The sequence below is a fragment of the Heterodontus francisci genome, chromosome 18 (genome assembly GCF_036365525.1).
Source record: "Heterodontus francisci isolate sHetFra1 chromosome 18, sHetFra1.hap1, whole genome shotgun sequence".
Taxonomy (NCBI): Eukaryota; Metazoa; Chordata; class Chondrichthyes; order Heterodontiformes; family Heterodontidae; genus Heterodontus; species Heterodontus francisci.
In genome coordinates, this window is record NC_090388.1 from 32746784 (window position 1) to 32770808 (window position 24025).

General features: G+C 44.5%; 2 protein-coding genes across 2 annotated transcripts in view; one reads left to right on the forward strand and one right to left on the reverse strand.

Annotated features, from left to right (window-relative positions):
- The window catches only part of LOC137379344 (twinfilin-1-like), a 40697-nt gene extending 28765 nt beyond the window's left edge, over positions 1–11932 (reverse strand). Inside the window, 3 exon segments of the mRNA XM_068050052.1 lie at positions 3434–3655; positions 10788–10975; positions 11787–11932. Of these exon segments, the coding sequence (XP_067906153.1) occupies positions 3434–3655; positions 10788–10975; positions 11787–11932 (556 nt within the window).
- A 1458-nt stretch (positions 11933–13390) lies between these two features.
- The window catches only part of LOC137379544 (twinfilin-1-like), a 42420-nt gene continuing 31785 nt past the window's right edge, over positions 13391–24025 (forward strand). Inside the window, exon 1 of the mRNA XM_068050514.1 lies at positions 13391–13778. Coding sequence (XP_067906615.1) covers positions 13640–13778 — 139 coding nt within the window. The 5' untranslated portion in view covers positions 13391–13639. The remainder of the gene's footprint in view (positions 13779–24025) is intronic.

A 24025-nucleotide genomic window follows, 5' to 3' on the forward strand; every position in this document is an offset into this window, starting at 1 on the left:
ATGGCAACCCTTATTTTTTCACTCAATATCCAAAAGGAACGTTACAATGGGATTATTCCAGTAACAGTAGGCAGGGTGCTAGTCCACCCTGGCTTTTCTTCTGAACCATGAGAGGAGAGGGAGAACATGGTCCAGAAACAAGTGAACAAGCAGAAGAGGAGCTAGAGAGTGAGAAAGAGAGCATAGGGCAAGAGAAGGGAATTACACAGCAAACTATAAACAAAATCTTTGTTAGAATATCTGATCCAGTCAAGTTTTATTATTGGTCACTAGGGTTTATACTTGAACAGAGATTACAATTTTTCCAAGAGTATAACAAAAATAGAAATGTTCATCTTTATTTCTGTATAGTTTCAAATAGTTTGGTTTCAAAATGGAGACTGTTCCTTTATTCAAGTTCAAAATGACAGACCAGAGATACTAAAGGAACAGAGTAACTGATGGGGATTTTCTTTTGACATCTGGAACAGCATGCTTAGGATGTTAATGGAGTTAGCATTTTTTATTTCCAGATGAAAATGTAATTTTCAATTACTGTCTGATATTGAACCAAGGAGCCCCTTATTATGGGGCAGGCAGCAGTCTGAAGACATGCTCCCTTGCCTATTAAGATACCCAAACTATGAATATTCTATTGATAATTGCTGCACATCAAAGTAGTCCCACATGATAAATAACCCAGTTCTGGCTAATGGTCTTTGATGAAACCATGCTGGACCCTGGGTAGCGGAGGTTCATATTCTGCAGACATAATATCGTATCCCAAAAGATACCTTTTAAAGACTGCAGACTGTGTTGAAACATAAATTAATTCAAAGTAACAATAATATTCCAAGAAGCTGTAACAAAAAGGCACCTTTCTCTGAAAGGCAGATTCACCCCTTGTGGATGGATTTGCGTTCCCTCATACAAGTATTAAGCAGTTTAATATTTTGCCTTATTGCTCTGTACATTGTATTTGCAAATGCATCTGGAACATAGAGGTTTAATACGCTAATATTTTCTGTTGTTCAATTTGATAGACATAATGAGAATTGTACATATCTTCCATTAAGCAATTTACCACATTTGGAGTTAATAATTAAATTTGGGCTTTATTGACCCAAATATCGTAGAGACAGATTTCAGCCACAGGAGATTGTCCTCTATTCATAAACACTGTGACCAAGCTGTTTGCATGAGAAATGCTTTGGAAAAAAATACCAAACTTTAAGACAGAACTCAGGCTCCATTGCACTCAAAGATTTATTGTGTTGAGATTCCTCGTATTTGGCAAAATGGCTTACCAAAAACCTTAGAAACTCTCCATTCTGTGACACTGTGTAAGGGGACAACATGAGGCAAGATACTGCTTTTCAGGAATAGAAGGAATATTTTTGTGCAGTTGCTGGCAGATACTCAGAGTGATGTACATAAAGTCTTGGAAGTACAGCATGGCTACCCGACCCGAACCCGACAACACGTGTTGGGTTCGGGTCAGGTTGGGTCGCTCTTCCGGGTCTGGCATTCGGGCTCGGGTCAGGCCCGGTCGGACGCACTCTATCACCACCTCCCGTACGTGGTTCCAATGTTAATGTACTTTTAAAACAACCTTTCAAGTCCAGTTACAGTTTTTTAAAGCTTGTGCAGATAAGCAACAAAGTGAAAAATGGAAGCAAGGTTAACTGATGGTCGGGTGCGGGAAAAAATGAAAGGACTCAGGCCGGGTTGGGCTCAGGTCAGATGTGGTTCTGTCAGGCTTGGGTCAGGTTTCATTTGCAGACCCGAGCCAGCCTTTATTTGGAAGCAGCTTGCACAGATACCACCTCATCTGTGGATAAAAGTTACAAATCATGCCTTTTTAAAAATTGAAAGACCACAGATATTACCACAAGCAGAACAAAATGTCATATAAGGAATGAGACAGTTGGGGGGGCCATTGGTCAACAAATACTACTAAATCAGCAACAACCTATATAGAATCCATAGACATTCTCTTACAGTGAAAACATAACAGAATAGACTTAGAAGGTCCAACAGATTGTTTCCACTGGTTGCAAGACAGTAACAAGGGGGCACAATTTAGATAGGATCATAGCAAATAGGAGCAGGAGCAGGAGTAGGACATTTGGCTCATCGAGCCTCCTTCGCCATTCAAACAGATCATGGCTGATCATTTACCTCAACGCCATTTTTCCCCACTATCCCCCTATCCCTTGATGTCATTAATATCCAGAAATCTCAATTTCTAATTTGAACATGCTCAATGATTGAGCTTCCACCGCCCTCTGGGGTAGAGAATTCCACAGATTCACCAGCCACCAAGTAAAGAAATTCCTCCTCATCTCAGTCTTAAATGGCTTGCCTGCCCCTTATTCTGAGAATGTATCCCCTTATTAAAGACTCACCAGCCAGAGGAAACATCTTATCCACATCTACCCTGTCATGCCCTGTGAAAATTTTTTAAGCTTCAATGAGATCACCTCTCATTCTTCGAAACTCTAGAGAATAAAGGCCCAGTTTCTGCAATCTCTCCTCAAAAGACAATCCTGCCATCCTGCATTAGTCCAGTGAACATCCATTGTACTCCCTCTGTGGCAAGTACATCCTTCCCTAGATAAGGAGACCAAAACTGTACACAATACTCCAGATGCGATCTCACCAAGGCTTTATAAAATTGCAGCAATACATCTTTACCCCTGTACTCAAATCCCCTTGCAATAAAGGCCAACATAACCATTTACCTTCTTAATTGCTTGCTGCATCTGCATACTAGCTTTTAGTGACTCATGAACAAGGACACTCAAGTCTTTTTGGACATCAACACTTCCCAACCTCTCACCATTTAAGAAGTCTTGCTGTTTTTTTCTACCAAAGTGGATCACTTTACACTTATTCACATTATATTCCATCTGTCATGTTCTTGCCCAGTCACTTAGTCTGTCCAAATCCCCTTGAAGCCTCCTTGCATCCTACTCACAAATTACATTCCCTCCTAGTTTTATGTCATCAGCAAATTTGGAAATATTAAACTGGCCCCCATATTCAAATAATTTACATATATTGTGAACAGCTATGGCCCAAGCACTGATCCTTGCAGTACCCCACTAGTAACAGCTTGCCATCTTGAGTATGACCCATTTATTCCTACTCTTTGCTTTCTGTCGATTAACCAATTCTCAATCCATTGCAGTGTATTATCCCCAATCCCATGTGTTCTAATTTTGTTTACTAACCTCATGTGTGGGACCTTATCAAAAGCCTGAAAGTCTGAAAATCCAAATACACCACATCCACTGGTTTTCCTTTATCTATGCTATATGTAAAATCCTCAAAAAACTCCAGCAGGTTCGTCAAACATGATTTCCCTTTCACAAATCCATGTTGACTCTGCCCTATTATTTAATTAGTTTCCAAGTGTCCAGTTATCTCATCCTTTTTAATAGATTCTAACATTTTCCTGCTACTGATGCCAAACTAACAGGTCTGTACTTCTCCGTTTTCTCTCTTGCTCCCTTCTTAAATAGTGAGGTTACATTTGCTACTTTCCAGTCTGCAGGAACCCTTCCAGAATCTATAGAATTTTGAAATATAACCACCAATGCATCCACTACTTCTATAGCCACCGCCTTCAAAAATCTGGGATGTAGCTCATCTGATCGAGGGGATTTATCAACTTTCAATCCAATTAATTTTGTGCACTAACTCTTTATTTCTTTAACACAGAAAAAACTAAACAGGCGGTTAGAAAAAAATGGAATTACACAGAGGCTGGATAGAATGTGGAAAAATCTGCCACAAACCATTGATGAAGTAGACTTCATAACTTACTTTAAAAAGGGAATTACATAGTCACTTAAAAGACAGGAAAAGTGTATAAGGAGTGAGCAGGAGAGTGGAATTAGACTAGTGGAATTATGTGGTAAATAGTTCATTTCTGCGGTATATGAGAGGCAAAATAGAAAAGCCTAATCTAGTGTGAATTCTAAATGTCCCCCTCAGCCTGGAAAGCTGATTCAAGTCAGCTCTGGCATCAATAGCAGAGAGAGGTGTTTGGAAGGAAATAATAGTTGAAAGCAACAGTACACCAATTGAGGTGATAGCAGTTCCTTTAAAAAGGGACGCCCAACAGAAATGCTGCACTTAGAGAACATCACAGCTAGTTTAATCTAATTACGGTATTGCCAAGCTTGAACAAGCCTTGAACAAGCTGAGATGGCATAATATACTGGCTGTGAGGACACATATTCACAAATAAAAACAAGAAATGCTGGAAATACTCAGCAGGACCAGACCTGCTGAGTATTTCCAGCATTTCTTGTTTTTATTTCAGATTTCCAGCATCTGCAGTATTTTGCTTTTACCTTATACTCACGGTCACCTTTTAAACTCCGGTAAATGTTTCATTGAGATTAATAGCATTGCATATTTACAATTCAAAATCTATCCAGATTATACTCATCATATGCTGCACCCCATTTAGGGACAGTACATGCAAGAGCTTCCAGTGTGTGCAGAGTAGCATCAATACAAGTAATTGCAAATAGGTGGCAGGTGAGGAGAGGATCAGACCTCTCCAGTCAGTTGGCTTGTTGGGACTGACACCCAAGTGGTACAACCAGGTGAGAAAGGTGTCGAGGGGTCCCTCTCAGCCTTCTCCTGGTCTTCCCGAACAGGGTTTAATTTTTAAAACACCATGTTTTAGCTCCTCCTTGGTGAATCCTTGTTCACCGCTTTCCAATTATAAGGCAAAGAAACCAGCACAAACAGGTTTTCTTAGGTTGAAAGAAGAAAGGTTTCAAGTTTAATAAAGTTCACTTAAACTTTAATTCGGTTGATGCCTATGGATACACGACATGCCCACGCTAGCATGCATATGTGATACACACATGCAAATAGAGACAGAAAAGAACAGAAGAAAAATAAAGTGGAAAAGTTTGAGGCAATATCTGAAGAGTTTTTGTTAAGGTTCTTCGAGCTCACTGTAGAGTCCCTGATTGTAGGTAGGCCTTGCTTCTCATTTTCAAGTATTCTTCTTAAAACCTGTTCGCTGTAGGAGATTTTTCTCTCTTGGGGTTCATGTGTCTTCAGTGGATTCAGAGGCTTATGAGAAAGAGATGGGAGCAGACAGGAGAGAGGTGTTCTCAGTCAAGCAGCAAACAGTCTTTCTGACTCAAACTCTCTGTGGCCAGTTCAAAAAACCCTGGAACAGCCAGTTAGTCATCTGACCAGCTGGTCCAACCAGTCCTGACCCCTGTGGATTGCATCACCCCAGCAGGCCTGGAATGCACTTCCCCACCCCCTCACTGTCTGGTAATAAACATCCATTGTGGGTTGAATGTGTCAGGGAATGGTCCTTTGTCTACACAAGCACTGTCAGTTAGTATGCAAATGTTTTTTCCAGCCACGGCTGATCTGTTCAACAAGTCATTTCCTCGCTGCAGCAACAGTTCAAAATCAATGCTCATAGGATAAAACCAATATGCCTCATTCTTGGCAGGTGGGGGCCTGCATGACACAAGGTTAACACTTGAATAATAGTCACCTGGAGTAGTATTAGGTGACCTTCACCCAGTGAATCATACTCCAACAACGTATCAATGTCTCCAAGAAATAAAACTCTGAGAAAAATGGGCATGAATTTAAAAGAATCAAGGATAGAATTGACACTCCCAACAACTATCAAATTCAAATACAATTTAAATGCAACATTTTGACACAATTGGGTTTCATCTCTGTCCTTGGTACTGGATAATTGTAAATAAATAAAGTACAAGATCAACCAGTTGTAAACCTACTATGCCAATTTTACTTAGTTGCAGCTAGCACATTACAACAACGTAAAATACTTGGCCTGGATTTTACCAAGCCCACGCAACGGGCTCCGTGGTGGTGGTGGGGGCGCAAGAAGATGGTTGCAGCAGAGGCCCGCCATGGAGCTTGACGCTGGGAGGGCCCGAACTGCTCCTCTGGCGGCAGCGAAGCTCCGTGGCGGCCACCCCCCCGCCACTGGGCAACAGGACCTGCAACTGAATATTTAAATCAATGAAATGAATAAATTTAAATGAATTTACCAACAATCATCCGGGCCTGCCATGATCCTCAGTGCGGCGGCTGGCACTTTTTAAAAATTCATGCATGGGATGTGGGCGTCGCTGGCCAGGCCAGCATTTATTGCCCATCCCTAATTGCCCTTGAGAAGGTGGTGGTGATCTGCCTTCTTGAACCGCTGCAGTCCATGTGGGGTTAGGAAGGGAGTTCCAGGATTTTAACCCAGCGACAGTGAAGGAACGGTGATATAGTTCCAAGTCAGGATGGTGTGTGACTTGGAGGGAACTTGCAGGTGGTGGTGTTCCCATGCATTTGCTGCCCTTGTCCTTCTAGTTGGTAGAGGTCGCGGGTTTGGAAGGTGCTGTCAAAGGAGCCTTGGTGCATTGCTGCAGTGCATCCTGTAGATGGTACACACTGCTGCCACCGTGCGTCGGTGGTGAAGGGAGTGAATATTTGTGGATGGGGTGCCAATCAAGCGGGCTGCTTTGTCCTGGATGGTCTCGAGGTTCCCGAGTGTTGTTGAAGCTGCACCCATCCAGGCAAGTGGAGAGTATTCCATCACACTCCTGACTTGTGCCTTGTAGATGGTGGACAGGCTTTGGGGAGTCAGGAGGTGAGTTACTCGCCGCAGAATCCCTCGCCTCTGACCTGCTCTTGTAGCCATGGTATTTATATGGCTACTCCAGTTCAGTTTCTGGTCAATGGTAGCCCCTAGGATGTTGATAGCAGGGGATTCAGCAATGGTAATGCCATTGAATATCAAGGGGAGATTTTGGAGATTCTCTCTTGTTGGAGATGGTCATTGCCTGGCACTTCTGTGGTGCAAATGTTACTTGCTACTTATCAGCCCAAATCTGGATATTGTCCAAGTCTTGCTGCATTTCCACATGGACTGCTTCAGTATCTGAGGAGTCACGAATGGTGCTGAGCATTGTGCAATCATCAGTGAACATCCCCACTTCTGACCTTATGATTGAAGGAAGGTCATTGATGAAGCAGCTGAAGATGGTTGGGCCTAGGACACTACCCTGAGAAACTCCTGCAGTGATATCCTGGGGCTCAGATGATTGACCTCCAACAACCACAACCATCTTCCTTTGTGTTAGGTATGACTCCAGCCAGCAGAGGGTTTTCCCCCTGATTCCCATTGACCTCAGTTTTGCTAGGGCTCCTTGATGTCATACTCGGTCAAATGCTGCTTTGATGTCAAGGACAGTCACTCTCACCTCACCTTTTGAGTTCAGCTCTTTTGTCCATGTTTGAACCAAGGTTGTAATGAGTTCAGGAGCTGAGTGGCCCTGCCGGAACCCAAACTGAGTGTCACTGAGCAGGTTACTGCTAAGCAAGTGCCGCTTGATGGCACTGTTGATGACACCTTCCATCACTTTACTGATGATTGAGAGTAGGCTGATGGGGCGGTAATTGGCCAGGTTGGACTTGTCCTGCTTTTTGTGTACAGGACATACCTGGGCAATTTTCCACATTGCAGGGTAGATGCCAGTGTTGTAGCTGTACTGGAACAGCTTGGCTAGGGGTGCGGCAAGTTCTGGAGCACAGGTCTTCAGTACTATTGCCGGAATATTGTCAGGGCCTATAGCCTTTGCAGTATGCAGTGCCTTCAGTCGTTTTTTGATATCACAAGGAGTGAATCGAATTGGCTGAAGTCTAACATCTGTGATGCTGGGAACTTCAGGAGGAGGCCGAGAGGGATCATCAACTCGGCACTTCTGGCTGAAGATTGTTGCAAATGCTTCAGCCTTATCCTTCGCACTGATGTGCTGGGCTCCCCCATCATTGAGGATGGAGATATTTGTGGAGCCACCTCGTCCAGTTCGTCGTTTAATTGTCCACCATCATTCACGAGTGGTGTGGCAGGACTGCAGAGCTTAGGTCTGATCTGTTGGTTATGGGATCACTTAGCTCTGTCTATCGCATGCTCCTTACCCAGTTTGGCACGCAGATAGTCCTGTGTTGTAGCTTCACCAGGTTGACACCTCATTTTGAGGTATGCCTGGTGCTGCTCCTGGCATGCTCTCCTGCACTCTTCATTGAACCAGGGTTGGTCTCCTGGCTTGATAGTAATGGTAGAGTGGGGGATATGTCGGGCCATGAGGTTACAGATTGTGGTTGAGTACAATCCTGCTGCTGCTGATGGCCCACAGAGCCTCATGGATGCCCAGTTTTGCATTGCTAGATCTGTTCGAAATCTATCCCATTTAGCACAGTGGTAGTACCACACAACACGAAGGAGGGTATCCTCAATCTTAAGGCGGGACTTCGTCTCCACAACGACTATGTGGTGGTCACTCCTACCATTACTGTCATGGACAGATGCATCTGCAGCAGGCAAATTGGTGAGGATGAGGTCAAGTATGTTTTCCCTTCTTGTTGGTTCCCTCACCACCTGCGCCATATCCAGTCTAGCAGATATGTGCTTTAGGACTCGACCAGCTCGGTCAGTAGTGGTGCTACCAAGCCACTCTTGCAAACGGACATTGAAGACCCCCACCCAGAGTACATTGTGCCCTTGCCATCCTCAGTGCTTCCTCCAAGTGCTGTTCAACATGGAGGAGTACTGACTCATCAGCTGAGGGAGGGCGGCAGGTGGTAATCAGCAGGAGGTTTCCTTGTCCATGTTTGACCTGATCCCATGAGACTTCATGGGGTCCGGAGTCAATGTTGAGGACTCCCAGGGCAACTCTGTCCCTACTGTATACCACTGTGCCGCCACCTCTGCTGGGTCTGTCCTGCGGTGGGACAGGACATACCCGGGAATGGTGATGGCAGAGTCTGGGACATTGTCAGGTATGATTCTGTGAGTATGACTATGTCAGGCTGTTGCTTGACTAGTCTGTTGGACAGCTCTCCCAACTTTGGCACAAGCTCCCAGATGTTAGTAAGGAGGACTTTGCAGGGTCGACAAGGCTGGGTTTGCCATTGTCGTGTCCGGCGCCTAGGCCGATGGCGGGTGGTCCGTCCGGTTTCATTCCATTTCATGCCGCGTCTTCAATTCCCTATCTGGGGAAAGTTGCCGTGACACTGGTTGGGAGGGGGGAGGAATTAAGATTTCCAAGTCGGGGGGAATGGGGGTCAAATAAATGTAATGAGTGTAGGGGATGGTGGGAAGGAGTGAACTTTAAACTTTGTGCAATCTGGGTGGGGGTGGGAAGAGGTCAGATTTAAAAGGGTGGGGGGAGAAAGGGCAAATAGTTAATATAATTGTTATTGGGGGGTGGAAAGGGATGTTAAAATTTTATTTGATAAATTCTGGGGGGGGTGGGGTGGTGTATTATCGTTAAAAATTTGAATATGCCAGCAGGGCTGGCTGCCCTTTATAAAGGGCGCCAGCACCTGCGCACATACATTGGACAGCCCGCCCCTCCTCGAGTTGGGGGACAGGGGGAGGGCCAGCCGCCCCAGCTATTTAAATGAGCTGCCATAGGGGAGATCACAGTGGCTCTTTGGCGTGCCACCCGCCCATTTTTTTGAGCTCGCCGCCAGGAGCGACAGCAGGTTCTTAAAACCCAGCCCCTTGTTTCTGATGAAGCAGGTCCTAACTGCAGTCCTGTGGGGAAAGACAGCCAGAGAGATGAAATAGAAAAAAAAAGCAAAATACCACGTCGAAATCTGAAATAACAACAGAAAGTGCTGGAAACACTCAATCGATTAGACAACATCTGTGCAGAGAACAGACAAGTTAGCATTTAAGAATTCTGATGAGTTCTGATGAAGGATCCATAGTTAAAATGTCATTTGTCTGCTTTCTCCAAAGGCGAGATCAAACATGCATTTGCATTAACGTCATATCACACCCAAAGGACGACTCAAGACACTTAATAACCAACTGATTACTTTTTGATGCCGTCACTATTATGCAGACAAACATAGAGGTCAATTATATGCAAACAAATGGTGACAATGATTGAGGGGATATGTTGGCCAGTTCATGGAGATAACACCCTGTGCTTTGAATGGAACTTCAGTCAATATGTCATCCAAAAGACAACACCTCTGACAATGCAGCACTCCCTCACAGAAGTGTCAGTCCAAAATAAGTGCTCAATGCAGTTCAAACCTACAATAGACTGACATATTATCCACTGATTTGAACAAACGCTGCCAAGAACCACAAGAAAATTAAACTACCTACATACTTTGGAAACAGAAATGAGTTATTTTTCTTAAATAAAATATTTTTAAAAATAAAGTTGGATCTCCCATACTGCTGCTCCCAGTGAAACTGATATATGCTGTTTTATTACATGTCTCCAATAAGTCTAACAATCATATTTTAGGTGTCAATAACTTTAACAATACTTGCAGAAGCGTGACCTAACTGAGGCCGGGATTCAAAATCCTGATGTGGGAATTTTATTTTTATTTATTCACAGGGTGTGGGCATCACTGGCAGGGTCAGCATTTATTGCATGTCCCTAATTGCCTTTGAAAAGGTGGTGGTGAGCCACCTTCTTGAACCACTGCAGTTCTGTGCGATGAAGCTAGTCCCATAATGCAGTAAAGTAGGGAGTTCCAGGATTTTGACCCAGTGACGATGAAGGAACGGCGATGTATTTCCAAGTCAGGTGACTTGTGCGGAACTTGCAGGAGCTGGTGTTCCCATGTGCCTGCTGCCCTTGTTCTTCGAGGTATAGAAGTGATAGTTTGGAAGGTACTATGCATCTTGCAATTGGTGCACACTGGCACCCAAGGGAGTGAATGTTTAAGGTGGTGGATGGCAATCAATTGGGCTGTTTTACCCTGGATTGTGTTGAGCTTCTTGAGTGTTCTTGTAACTGCACTCATCCAGTCAAGTACAGAGTACTCCATCACACTTATCACTGGTGACTTGTTGGTATTGGAAAGGCTTTGAGGAGTCAGAAAGTGGCTCACGCACCAGAAAAGACCAAGCCTCTGACCTTCTCTAGCAGCCATAGTATTTATGTAGCTGGTCCAGTTAAGTTGGGGGATTCAACAATGATAATGTCATTGAATGACAAAGGGAGGTGTTAGACCTCTCTCTTGTTGGAGATAAGTCATTGCCTGGCACTTCTGTGGCATCAATGCTATCTTCCAATTATCAGCTCAACTGTGGATATTGTCCAGGTCAGCTCCATGCGGATGCAGGCAGCCTCATTTTCTGAGGAATTACAAATAGAACTGAAAACTGTGCAATCAACGACGAACAAGCCCAGTTCTGATCTTATGATGGAGGGAAGGTCATTGATGAAGTAACTGTAGATGGTTGGGCCTACGACAATGCCCTAAGAAAATACTGCAGTGTTGTCCTGGAGCTTAGATGATTGGCCTCCGACAACAATCATGTTCCTTTGTGCTAAACAGCAGAAGAAGCATGCTGTAGACAGAGCTAATAGATCAGATCAAAATTCTGCAATCCTGCCACATCCTGTCGTGAATGGTGGTGGACAATTAAACAACTAACGCAGCAGGGAGTTTTCCCTTGTTCCCCAATGATTTCAATTTTACTAGAAGTCCTTGGCACCACACAGTTAAATGCTGCATTGATAACAAGGGCAGTCACTCCCACCTTACCTCTGGAATTTAGCTCTTTTGTCCATGTTTGGAACAAGGCTGTAATGAGCGCTGGAGCCTGTTAGCTCTGACAGAAACCAAACTGAGCATCGGTAAGCAGGTTATTGGTGACTAAGTGCCACTTGATAGTACTGTCAATGACATCTTCCATCACTTTGCTGATGATTAAGAGTAAGCAGTAATTGGCCGGATTGGATTTCTCCTACCTGGTGTGGACAGGACATAGCTGGGCAATATTCCACTTTGTTGTGTAAATATCAGCATTGTAGTTGTACTGGAACAGCTTGGCTAGAGGCACAGCTAGTTCTGAAGCACAGGCCTTCAACACTACAGCCCAGTTGTTGGGGCCCATAGTCTTTGCTGTACCCAATGTGGTCAGCCGTTTCTTGGTATCAGGTGGAGTGAATCAAATTGGCTGAAGACCTGTAATGGTCCAGACCTCAAGAGGAAGCCGAGATTGATATTCACTCGGCGCTTCTGGCTGATGCTGGTTGTAAATGCTTCAACCATGTCTTTTGCACTCAAGTACTGGGCTCCCCGGCCATTGAGGATAAGGATGTTTGTGAAACCTTCTCCTTGCGTTAGTTGTTTAATTGTCCATCACCATTCACAACAGGATGCGGCAAGATTGCAGAATTTTGATCTGATCTATTAGCTCTGCGTATAGCATGCTGCTTCTGCTGTTTGACAGACATGTAGTCCTGCGTTGTAGCTTTGCCAGATTGGCAGTTCACTCAGTTACGCCTGGTGCTTCTCCTGGCATGCTCTTTTACACTCCTCACTGATCCAGATCCCTTCTGATTGTATACGACTGTGCCGCAGGTCCGGCAGCATCTGTGGAGGGAGAAACAGAGTTAACGTTAACTGGTTCTGATGAAAGCTGATCGACCTGAAACGTTAGTTCTATTTCTTTCTCCAAAGATGCTGCTGAATATTTCCAGCATTGTTTATCTTCATTTCAAAATTCCGAGCGCGTTGGGAAACCTGCTCCAACCTAGCGAGTTCCGCATTTCACTCCAGCGTTTTAGTTTGCACACAATCCTCTTGGGAGAGGTGGGTTGTCAATTGATAGATGTTAGTCACTCAATTAGTCATATTGACTTGGGTTTTGCACTTTAACTTTGGCTCTACGGGTTTCCTGGAACTCGCCAGTGAAAGCAAGATGAGAATACATTAGCAGTTGAGGAGGCTGAAGGCATAGCATGGAAATATCTCTAAGTGTTCAGTACTCAGCTGCTTTCTTTGCCTGCTTGTGTGAAAGGATTTGTTCTCAGCACTTTTGCTGAGAGGTTAATTTACACACTTCAGAGGTGACTCCTGCGCTTTCTCCCTCCACAGATGCTGCCGGACCTGCTGAGTATTTCAAGCACTTTCTGCCTTTATTTCAGATTTCCAGGATCCGCAGTATTTTGCTTTCGCGCGAAATTTTGCCCGATTTACGACCTCTCCCATTCGCCAACTTTAACCTCCCCGCCCCCCCATTAGTCCGCTATTTGAGTATATTTGTAAAATAAACCTGTTTATACCAAGCGTCACCCATTTTGGTTAATCTCACTACTTTGTGAAATCTAATGCAGTTTTATTTCAACTTTTTTTTTTGCTGACACAAAATCTTACCATTGTCCCTGATTTCATAATCTCACCTCGCTGTGTTTAACTTACCAACAGACTTGTGGAGTTTTGTTTTTTTACATGAGGTTCACTCTTTCCCGCTTTGTGAGCGCACACAGCTCGCTCGAGAGTCAAGTGACGGAGCGCGTGCTGCTGACGCGCATGTCGCAAGCATTGCCTGACGGGGTGGAACCGGTGCTGCCCAGATCATCCGCAGGCGAAGACAGGATCGCGGCGAACGTCAGGACAGTGGAGCGAGAGCCAGAACGACAATTGGGACTGAGGTGAGCGAGTGAGGGACGGATGGACGGTTAGAATGCTCCCCGGGAGAGAAGCCCCCGCGAGCCACGGACGGTTAGAATGCTCCCCGGGAGAGAAGCCCCCGCGAGCCACGGACGGTTAGAATGCTCCCCGGGAGAGAAGCCCCCGCGAGCCACGGACGGTTAGAATGCTCCCCGGGAGAGAAGCCCTCGTGAGCTGCAAACGGTTAGAACGGAGAGTACCAGTCCCGTCAGGGCGAAGGAATAGAGAAGCTCCAAGGAATTGCAACGACAACAACAGTATGTCCCTCCAGACCGGCATTCCAGGTACTGTGACAAAATGCAATCTTGTCATTTCATGCCGCTTCAAACTTTAAACCCCCAGTGCTTGGAGTCATGGAGAGTAAGGTGAAATCTGTTCAGTTTCTTTTAATTCCTGGCCACAACCCTGAGTGAGGGAAAATGTTAATCATTTTTTAAGTGGCTTTCAAACAGTATTGTTTTGTACTGCAGAAGATGTCAGGTTCAGTGCTGTGCTTTGTGGCAGCTTTTTATTGAACCAATATGTTATGAAGATACATTATAGACTTTGGCAACGCTTGTAGAGAGGGAAGATATTATGACTGTATATTCAAAACATGCTAATTATTACGTGCACCATTTAGTTTTCATATAAATTTCAATGCTGCAGGATGTACTTTCAGAATATCAAAACATCAAAATTGTTGTCGAATGTCATGCGATTATTGAACCTCTGCTAAAATTATTGCGAGAATAGATAATGAGTGTTGAAAGGTTTCGGACTGTAAGCTAGTAAGTTATCTTAACTATTCTTCAGAACGGAAACTAAATCCAAAGTTACAATAGCCTACAACTTCAAAATAAATTTATTTTAAGTTACAGTGCAAGCTTGCTGGTTAAGAACAGGCAAAATCTTTAACATGGAATTGCTAGATGAAGAAGTCCAAATTTCATCTAATTCACTTTCTCCGATCCTGGTAGTCACATTGGACATCAATAATGGAGTTGTTGACACATCATGGCATTTTTATGGTTTCTTATTATTATAAGCCTTACTGCATGCAGAGTATTTTATTTGGCACCAACATATAAAACCATAATCTTTCTATATCATAGCTTTTATAATTTTAAAACAAAATTGATCTTCAGAGTTATCAATCATCTTGACCTTGAATGTTAAAATTGATAATGCAGTATAACATTTTTATAGTTGCACTTTTTCTTTCCTTTTTAAAATATTATACAAAAGGGAGATGCACAGGGGAACAGAACTTGGGGAGTTGAAGGTCTAGTGGAGTTGAGAGATGGGGTGGGGCAAGGCTTGAAGGGGTTAAAACACAAAAATGAAAACTTAAAATTTAAGATGTTGGGGACTGAGAGTGAGTGTAGATCAAGAGTTTCAAATGTGGAGTTGCTGGGAAAATGGGTTCAGTTTTGGGAGGTTCGAGGACTTGAGAGGAAGGGAAGGCAGGAGATGGGACAGTAGTTTATAAGAACAAAGGACTGGAGAGTGTTATTTATGAGAGGGGGGGTTGGGATAAAGGAAATTTTAAAAGGGAGCAGCACAGTACCAGAGGAGTAAGAATCATTTACAGTGCTAGCTAGTGTAGGACCAGGAAGAAATGTTGATTGGTTAACAATATAGTGAGAATGGGGTCATGGGACACAAGGTGGATTTCCTGGAAAAGAGGAGCTGGGAGAGCGAATGAGGGGGGAATGAGAGAGAAAGTAGAGAACAATTTGACTTCAGGACCAGGTGACGGGGAGCCTTGGAGGATTTCTGGCTTGGTAGGCTAGGGAAAGGGAGGGTTATGACAAGAGGCAGCTGAATGGATCATCATCATCTTAGTGATAAAGAAGTCCATGAGCTCCTTGTGCTTGTTGAGAATAAACTTCCTCTCCTACACAACTGAAATGTGCACAAACCTGCAGCAGACTAAGGTGTTCTATTACTAAGTTAAAGTCAACTACCCAATAGTAGTTGAAACTGATGTGGAATAATGGATTTAATATATTACTGGTAACCAGTCCTTTGGGAAATATGGAGTACATTTTGTGAAGCTCCACACAGCTGGAGGAGCCTTACATGTAGCTAATACATATGGATAAATTATACGTACAATGCCCATGTTCGAACATGCACTTGCTGCATCTGAGGCCTTGCTGGTGGCAGAGTGCCTTGCAAAGTGTAGCTTTGTGGTCTTTCCAATACTTTTACTAGTCTGGAGGAAGAATCACAGAATTGTTACAATGCAGAAGGAGGCCATTCAGCCCATCATGTCTGCACTGGCTCTCCGAATGAGCAATTCACCTTGTGCCACTGCCCCGCCTTCTCCCTGTAACCCTGCACATTCTCCCTTCTCATATAACAATCTAATTCCCGTTTGAATGCTTCAATTGAACCTGCTTCCACCACACTCTCAGGCAGCATATTTCAGACCTTGACCACTCGCTACATGAAAAAGTTTTTCTTCCTGTTGCATTTGCTTCTTTTACCAATTACTTTAAATCTGTGCTCTCTCGTTCTTGATCCTTTCACACGTGGGAGCAGTTTCTCCCTATCCACTCTGTCCAGGCCCTTCATGATTTTGAATACCTCTCAAATCTGTCGGCCATCTCCAAGGAAAACAGTCCCAACTTCTCCAATCTATCTTCATAACTTAACTTAAGTTCCTCATCCGTGGAACCATTCTCCATGAATCTTATTTGCACCCTTTCAAATGCCTTCACTAAAATCCTTCCTAAAGTGCAGCGCCCAGAATTGGATGCAATACTCCAGCTGAGGCTGAACTAAGTGTCTTGTACAAGTTCAACGTAACCTCCTTGCACGCTATGCCCCTATTAATAAAACCCAGGATATTGCATGCTTTATTAACTGCGCTTTCAGTCTGTCCTGCCACCTTCAATGACTTATGCACATATACACCCAGGTCCTTCTGCTCCTGCACCCCTTTTAGAATGAAGAAGAAACTGGTTTATTTCTATTCTTGCATGAGCATTTTTAAACAATTAGTTTAACATCGTTATATTGCAAACATTGATGGAGAGAATATGTCCTACTTAAACACAATATACATTAAAAACTTATACTTTCTGTGATTATTTTGTACAGCGTATAAGATTTTGGAAGCTGATTGCATTTGTGGGATTATATACTGTTACTCTCCCAAGCCTGAATGTGACATTCAGAATGCTTTTAGCATAAAGCCGTTCCTGCTTAAATACCCACGAAAATTATTACTTCTAATGAGATTTAATTTAAGTTTATTGTTTTCTTTATATCAGTACAATGGGGGCTAAGTCAAGAATGGAGCAACTGACCAGTACTTTTATCCTGGAAGACTTTTCTTTTGCAACCTCATCTTTCCTTGTTATATTGTGATAAAATGCATAATCTTAACACATATTCAAAATCTGTTGTCACTAGTTGAGTGAGATTCAGTGCCATTTAGCAGATCAGCTGGGCGTGAATTTCCTGTTGGGTATAGAGAGTCATCGAGAGATACAGCACTGAAACAGGCCCTTCGGCCCTAACCGTATTAAACAGTTGGAGAAATAGAGATGTTTGTGGGTTTCCCACGTGAAGCTGGACAGTAGAAATTGAAAAGATAAAAATTATAGGATCTGAGACTGTTTTAAACTTGTTAATATAACCATTATGCTGTCAAATCATTATGTTATTGGACTAGTAAACCAGAGGGCTTTCTAATAATCTGGAGACATGAGTGCAAATTCCACCATGGCAGTTTGTGAATTTGGCTAATTAAATAAATCTGGAATAAAAAGCTATTATCAGTAATGATGACCGTAAAGCTATCTGATCATTGTAAAAATCCAACTGATTCTCTGATGTCCCTGTGAAACCTGCTGCCCTATGCAGTCTGGCCTATAAGTGACTCCAGACCCACATGAGATTGACTCTTACCTGCCCTCTGAAATGACCTAGCAAGCCAGTCAGTTGTATAAAGCCACTACAAAAAGGTACAATAAGAATAAAATCGGATGGATGACTCAGCATCGCCTTCGGCACCTGATTCAGACACAACAAAGGCACACCCTGCCCAGTTGACTCTGCAAAGTCTCCTCGCTAACATCTGGAGACTTGTGCTGAAATTGGGACAGCTGTCCCATAGACTAGTCAACCAACAGACTGACATAATATTCACAGAATCATAACCTTTCACTAAACATCCTAGAATCCTTCATCACCATCCTTGAATATGTTTTGTCACACCAGAGGTGGTGGCACAGTCGTATACAATCAGAAGGGATCTGGATCAGTGAGGAGTGTAAAAGAGCATGCCAGGAGAAGCACCAGGCATAACTGAGTGAACTGCCAACCTGGCAAAGCTACAATGCAGGACTACACGTATGTTAAACAGCAGAAGCAGCATGCTACAGGCAGCGCTAATAGATCAGATCAAAGTTCTGCAATCTTGCCACATCCTGTTGTGAATAGTGATGGACAATTAAACAACTAACGCAAGGAGAAGGTTTCACAAACATCCTTATCCTCAATGGCCGGGGAGCCCAGTACTTGAGTGCAAGAGACATGATTGTAGCATTTACAACCAGCATCAGCCAGAAGCGCCGAGTGAATATCAATCTCGGCTTCCTCTTGAGGTCTGGACCATTACAGGTCTTCAGCCAATTTGATTCACTCCACCTGATACCAAGAAACGGCTGACCACATTGGGTACAGCAAAGACTATGGGCCCCAACAACAACTCTGCTGTAGTGTTGTAGGCCTGTGATTCAGAACTAGCTGTGCCTCGAGCCAAGCTGTTCCAGTACAACTACAATGTTGATATTTACACGACAAAGTGGAATATTGCCCAGCTATGTCCTGTCCACACCAGGTAGGAGAAATCCAATCCGGCCAATTACTGCTTACTCTTAATCATCAGCAAAGTGATGGAAGATGTCATTGACAGTACTATCAAGTGGCACTTAGTCACCAATAACCTGCTTACCGATGCTCAGTTTGGTTTCTGTCAGAGCTAACTGGCTCCACCGCTCATTACAGCCTTGTTCCAAACATGGACAAAAGAGCTAAATTCCAGAGGTAAGGTGGGAGTGACTGCCCTTGTTATCAATGCAGCATTTAACTGTGTGGTGCCAAGGACTTCTAGTAAAATTGAAATCATTGGGGAACAAGAGAAAACTCCCTGCTGCATTAGTTGTTTAATTGTCCACCACCATTCACGACATGATGTGGCAGGATTGCAGAATTTTGATCTGATCTATTAGCTCTGTCTACAGTATGCTTCTTCTGTTGTTTAGCACAAAGGAACATGATTGTTGTTGTTGGAGGCCAATCATCTAAGCTCCAGGACAACACTACAGTGTTTTCTTAGGGCATTGTCGTAGGCCCAACCATCTACAATTACTTCATCAATGACCTTCCCTCCATCATAAGATCAGAACTGGGCTTGTTCGTTGATGATTGCACAGTTTTCAGTTCTATTTGTAATTCCTCAGAAAATGAGGCTGCCTGCATCCGCATGGAGATGACCTGGACAATATCCACAGTTGAGCTGATAATTGGAAGATAACATTGATGCCACAGAAGTGCCAGGCAATGACTTATCTCCAACAAGAGAGAGGTCTAACACCTCCCTTTGTCATTCAATGACATTATCATTGTTGAATTCTCCAACTTAACTGGACCAGCTACATAAATACTATGGCTGCTAGAGAAGGTCAGAGGCTTGGTCTTTTCTGGTACGTGACTCACCTTCTGACTCCTCAAAGCCTTTCCGATACCAACAAGTCACCAGTGAGGAGTGTGATGGAGTACTCTGTACTTGACTGGATGAGTGCAGTTACAAGAACACTCAAGAAGCTCAACACAATCCAGGATAAAACAGCCCAATTGATTGCCATCCACCACCTTAAACATTCACTCCCTTGGGTGCCAGTGTGCACCAATTGCAAGATGCATAGCACCTTCCAAACTGTCACTTCTATACCTAGAAGAACAAGGGCAGCAGGCACATGGGAACACCAACTCCTGTAAGTTCCCCACAAGTCAGCTGACTTGGAAATACATCGCCGTTCCTTCGTCACTGGGTCAAAATCCTGGAACTCCCTACTTTACTGCATTATGGGACTAGCTTCATCGCACAGAACTGCAGTGGTTCAAGAAGGTGGCTCACCACCACCTTTTCAAAGGCAATTAGGGACATGCAATAAATGCTGACCCTGCCAGTGATGCCCACACCCTGTGAATAAATAAAAATAAAATTCCCACATCAGGATTTTGAATCCCGGCCTCAGTTAGGTCACGCTTCTGCAAGTATTGTTAAAGTTATTGACACCTAAAATATGATTGTTAGACTTATTGGAGACATGTAGTAAAACAGCATACATTAGTCTCACTGGGAGCAGCAGTATGGGAGATCCAACTTTATTTTAAAAAATATTTTATTGAAGAAAAATAACTCATTTCTGTTTCCTATGTAGGTAGTTTAATTTTCTTGTGGTTCTTGGCAGCGTTTGTTCAAATCAGTGGATAATATGTCAGTCTATTGTAGGTTTAAACTGCATTGAGCACTTATTTTGGACTGACACTTCTGTGAGGGAGTGCTGCATTGTCAGAGGTGTTGTCTTTTGGGTGACATTGACTGAAGTTCCATTCAAAGCACAGGGTGTTATCTCCATGTACTGGCCAACATATCCCCTCAATCATTGTCACCATTTGTTTGCATATAATTGACCTCTATGTTTGTCTGCATAATAGTGACGGCATCAAAAAGTAATCAGTTGGTTATTAAGTGTCTTGAGTCGTCCTTTGGGTGTGATATGACAATGCAAATGCATGTTTGATCTCTCCTTTAGAGAAAGCAGACAAATGACATTTTAAATATGGATCCTTCCTCAGAACTCATCAGAATTCTTAAATGCTAACTTGTCTGTTCTCTGCACAGATGTTGTCCAATCCTACTGAGTGCTTCCAGCACTTTCTGTTGTTATTTCAGATTTCGATGTGGTATTTTGCTTTGTTTTTCTATTCTATCTCTCTGGCTGTCTTTCCCCACAGGACTGCAATTAGGACCTGCTTCATTAGAAACAAGGGGCTGGGTTTAAAAACCTCCTGTTGCTCCCGGCGGCGAGTTCAAAAAAATGGGCGTGTGGCACGCCAAAGAGCCACTGTGATCTCCCCTATGGCAGCTCATTTAAATAGCTGGGGCGGCGGCCCTCCCCGTCCCCCAACTTGAGGAGGGGGGTGCTGTCCAATGCAGGTGCTGGCGCCCTTTGTAAAGGGCAGCCAGCCCTGCTGGCATATTCAAATTTTTAAAGATAATACCCCCCTAAAATTTATCAAATAAAATTTTAACATCTCTTTCCGCCCCCAATAACAATTATATTAACTATTTGCAATTTCTTCCCCCACCCCGCCAAGAACACTTACCTTTTAAATCTGACCTCTTCCCACCCCCATCCAGATTGCACCAAGTTTAAAGTTCACTCCTTCCCACCATCCCCTACACTCATTACATTTATTTGACCCCATTCCCCCCCCGCTTTGGAAATCTTAATTCCTCCCCCCTCCCAACCAGTGTCATGGCAACTTTCCCCAGATAGGGAATTGAAGACGCGGCATGAAAAGGAATTAAACCGGATGGACCACCCGGCATCGGCCTAGGCACCGGACATGACAATGGCAAACCCAGCCTTGTCGACCCTGCAAAGTCCTCCTTACTAACATCTGGGAGCTTGTGCCAAAGTTGGGAGAGCTGTCCAACAGACTAGTCAAGCAACAGCCTGACACAGTCATACTCACAGAATCATACCTGACAATGTCCCAAACTCTGCCATCACCATTCTGGGGTATGTGCTGTCCCACCGCAGGACAGACCCAGCAGAGGTGGCGGCACAGTGGTATACAGTAGGGACAGAGTTGCCCTGGGAGTCCTCAACATTGACTCCGGACCCCATGAAGTCTCATGGCATCAGGTCAAACATGGACAAGGAAACCTCCTGCTGATTACCACCTACCGCCCTCCCTCAGCTGATGAGTCAGTACTCCTCCATGTTGAACAGCACTTGGAGGAAGCACTGAGGGTGGCAAGGGCACAGAATGTACTCTGGGTGGGGGTCTTCAATGTCCGTTAGCAAGAGTGGCTTGGTAGCACCACTACTGACCGAGCTGGCCGAGTCCTAAAGGACATATCTGCTAGACTGGGTATGCGGCAGGTGGTGAGGGAACCAACAAGAAGGGAAAACATACTTGACCTCATCCTCACCAATTTGCCTGCTGCAGATGCATCTGTCCATGACAGTAATGGTAGGAGTGACCACCACATAGTCGTTGTGGAGACGAAGTCCCACCTTAAGATTGAGGATACCCTCCTTCGTGTTGTGTGGTACTACCACTGTGCTAAATGGGATAGATTTCGAACAGATCTAGCAATGCAAAACTGGGCATCCATGAGGCTCTGTGGGCCATCAGCAGCAGCAGGATTGTACTCCACCACAATCTGTAACCTCATGGCCCGACATATCCCCCACTCTACCATTACTATCAAGCCAGGAGACCAACCCTGGTTCAAAGAAGAGTGCAGGAGTTCATGCCAGGAGCAGCACCAGGCACACCTCAAAATGAGGTGTCAACCTGGTGAAGCAACAACACAGGACTATCTGCGTGCCAAGCTGGGTAAAGAGCATACGATAGACAGAGCTAAGCGATCCCATAACCAACAAATCAGATCTAAGCTCTGCAGTCCTGCCACACCAGTCGTGAATGGTGGTTGAGAATTAAACGACTAACTGGAGGAGGTGGCTCCACAAATATCTCCATCCTCAATGATGGGGGAGCCCAGCACATCCGTGCGAAAGATAAGGCTGAAGCATTTGCAACAATCTTCAGCCAGAAGTGCTGAGTTGATGATCCATCTCGGCCTCCTCCTGAAGTTCCCAGCATCACAGATGCTAGACTTCAGCCAATTCGATTCACTCCATGTGATATCAAAAAACGACTGAAGGCACTGGATACTGCAAAGGCTAAAGGCCCTGACAATATTCCGGCAATAGTACTGAAGACCTGTGCTCCAGAACTTGCCGTGCTCCAGAACTTGTCGCACCCTTAGCCAAGCTGTTCCAGTGCAGCTACAAAACTGGCATCTACCCTGCAATGTGGAAAATTGCCCAGGTATGTCCTGTGCACAAAAAGCAGGACAAGTCCAACCTGGCCAATTACCGCCCCATCAGCCAACTTTCAATCATCAGTAAAGTGATGGAAGGTGTCATCAACAGTGCCATCAAGTGGCACTTGCTTAGCAGTAACCTGCTCAGTGATGCTCAGTTTGGGTTCCAGCAGGGCCACTCAGCTCCTGAACTCATTACAACCTTGGTTCAAACATGGACAAAAGAGCTGAACTCAAGAGGTGAGGTGAGAGTGACTGTCCTTGACATCAAGGCAGCATTTGACCGAGTATGGCATCAAGGAGCCCTAGCAAAACTGAGGTCAATGGGAATCAGGGGGAAAACCCTCTGCTGGCTGGAGTCATACCTAGCACAAAGAAAAATGGTTGTGGTTGTTGGAGGTCAATCATCTGAGCTCCAGGATATCACTGCAGGAGTTCCTCAGGGTAGTGTCGTAGGCCCAACCATCTTCAGCTGCTTCATCAATGACCTTCCTTCAATCATAAGGTCAGAAGTAGGGATGTTCACTGATGATTGCACAATGCTCAGCACCATTCGTGACTCCTCAAATACTGAAGCAGTCCGTGTAGAAATGCAGCAAGACTTGGACAATATCCAGGTGTTGGCTGATAAGTGGCAAGTAACATTTGCGCCATACAAGTGCCAGGCAATGACCATCTTCAACAAGAGAGAATCTCAAAATCTCCCCTTGACATTCAATGGCATTACCATCGCTGAATCCCCCACTATCAACATCCTAGGGGCTACCATTGACCAGAAACTGAACTGGAGTAGCCATATAAATACCGTGGCTACAAGAGCAGGTCAGAGGCTAGGAATCCTGAGACAAGTAACTCACCTCCTGACTCCCCAAAGCCTGTCCACCATCTACAAGGCACAAGTCAGGAGTGTGATGGAATACTCTCCACTTGCCTGGATGGGTGCAGCTCCAACAACACTCGGGAACCTCGAGACCATCCAGGTCAAAGCAGCCCGCTTGATTGGCACCCCATCTGCAAACATTCCCTCCTTCCACCACTGACGCACAGTGGCAGCAGTGTGTACCATCTACAGGATGCACTACAGCAATGCACCAAGGCTCCTTGGACCGCTGCTTCCAAACCCGCGACCTCTACCAACTAGAAGGACAAGGGCAGCAAATGCATGGCAACAACACCACCTACAAGTTCCCCTCCAAGTCACACACCATCCTGACTTGGAACTGTACCGCCGTTCCTTCACTGTCGCTGGGTCACAATCCTGGAACTCCCTTCCTAACAGCACTGTGGGTTTACCTACCCCACATGGACTGCCGCGGTTCAAGAAGGCAGCTCACCACCACCTTCTCGAGGGCAGTTATGGATGGGCAATAAATGCTGGCCTGGCCAGCGACGCCCACATCCCAT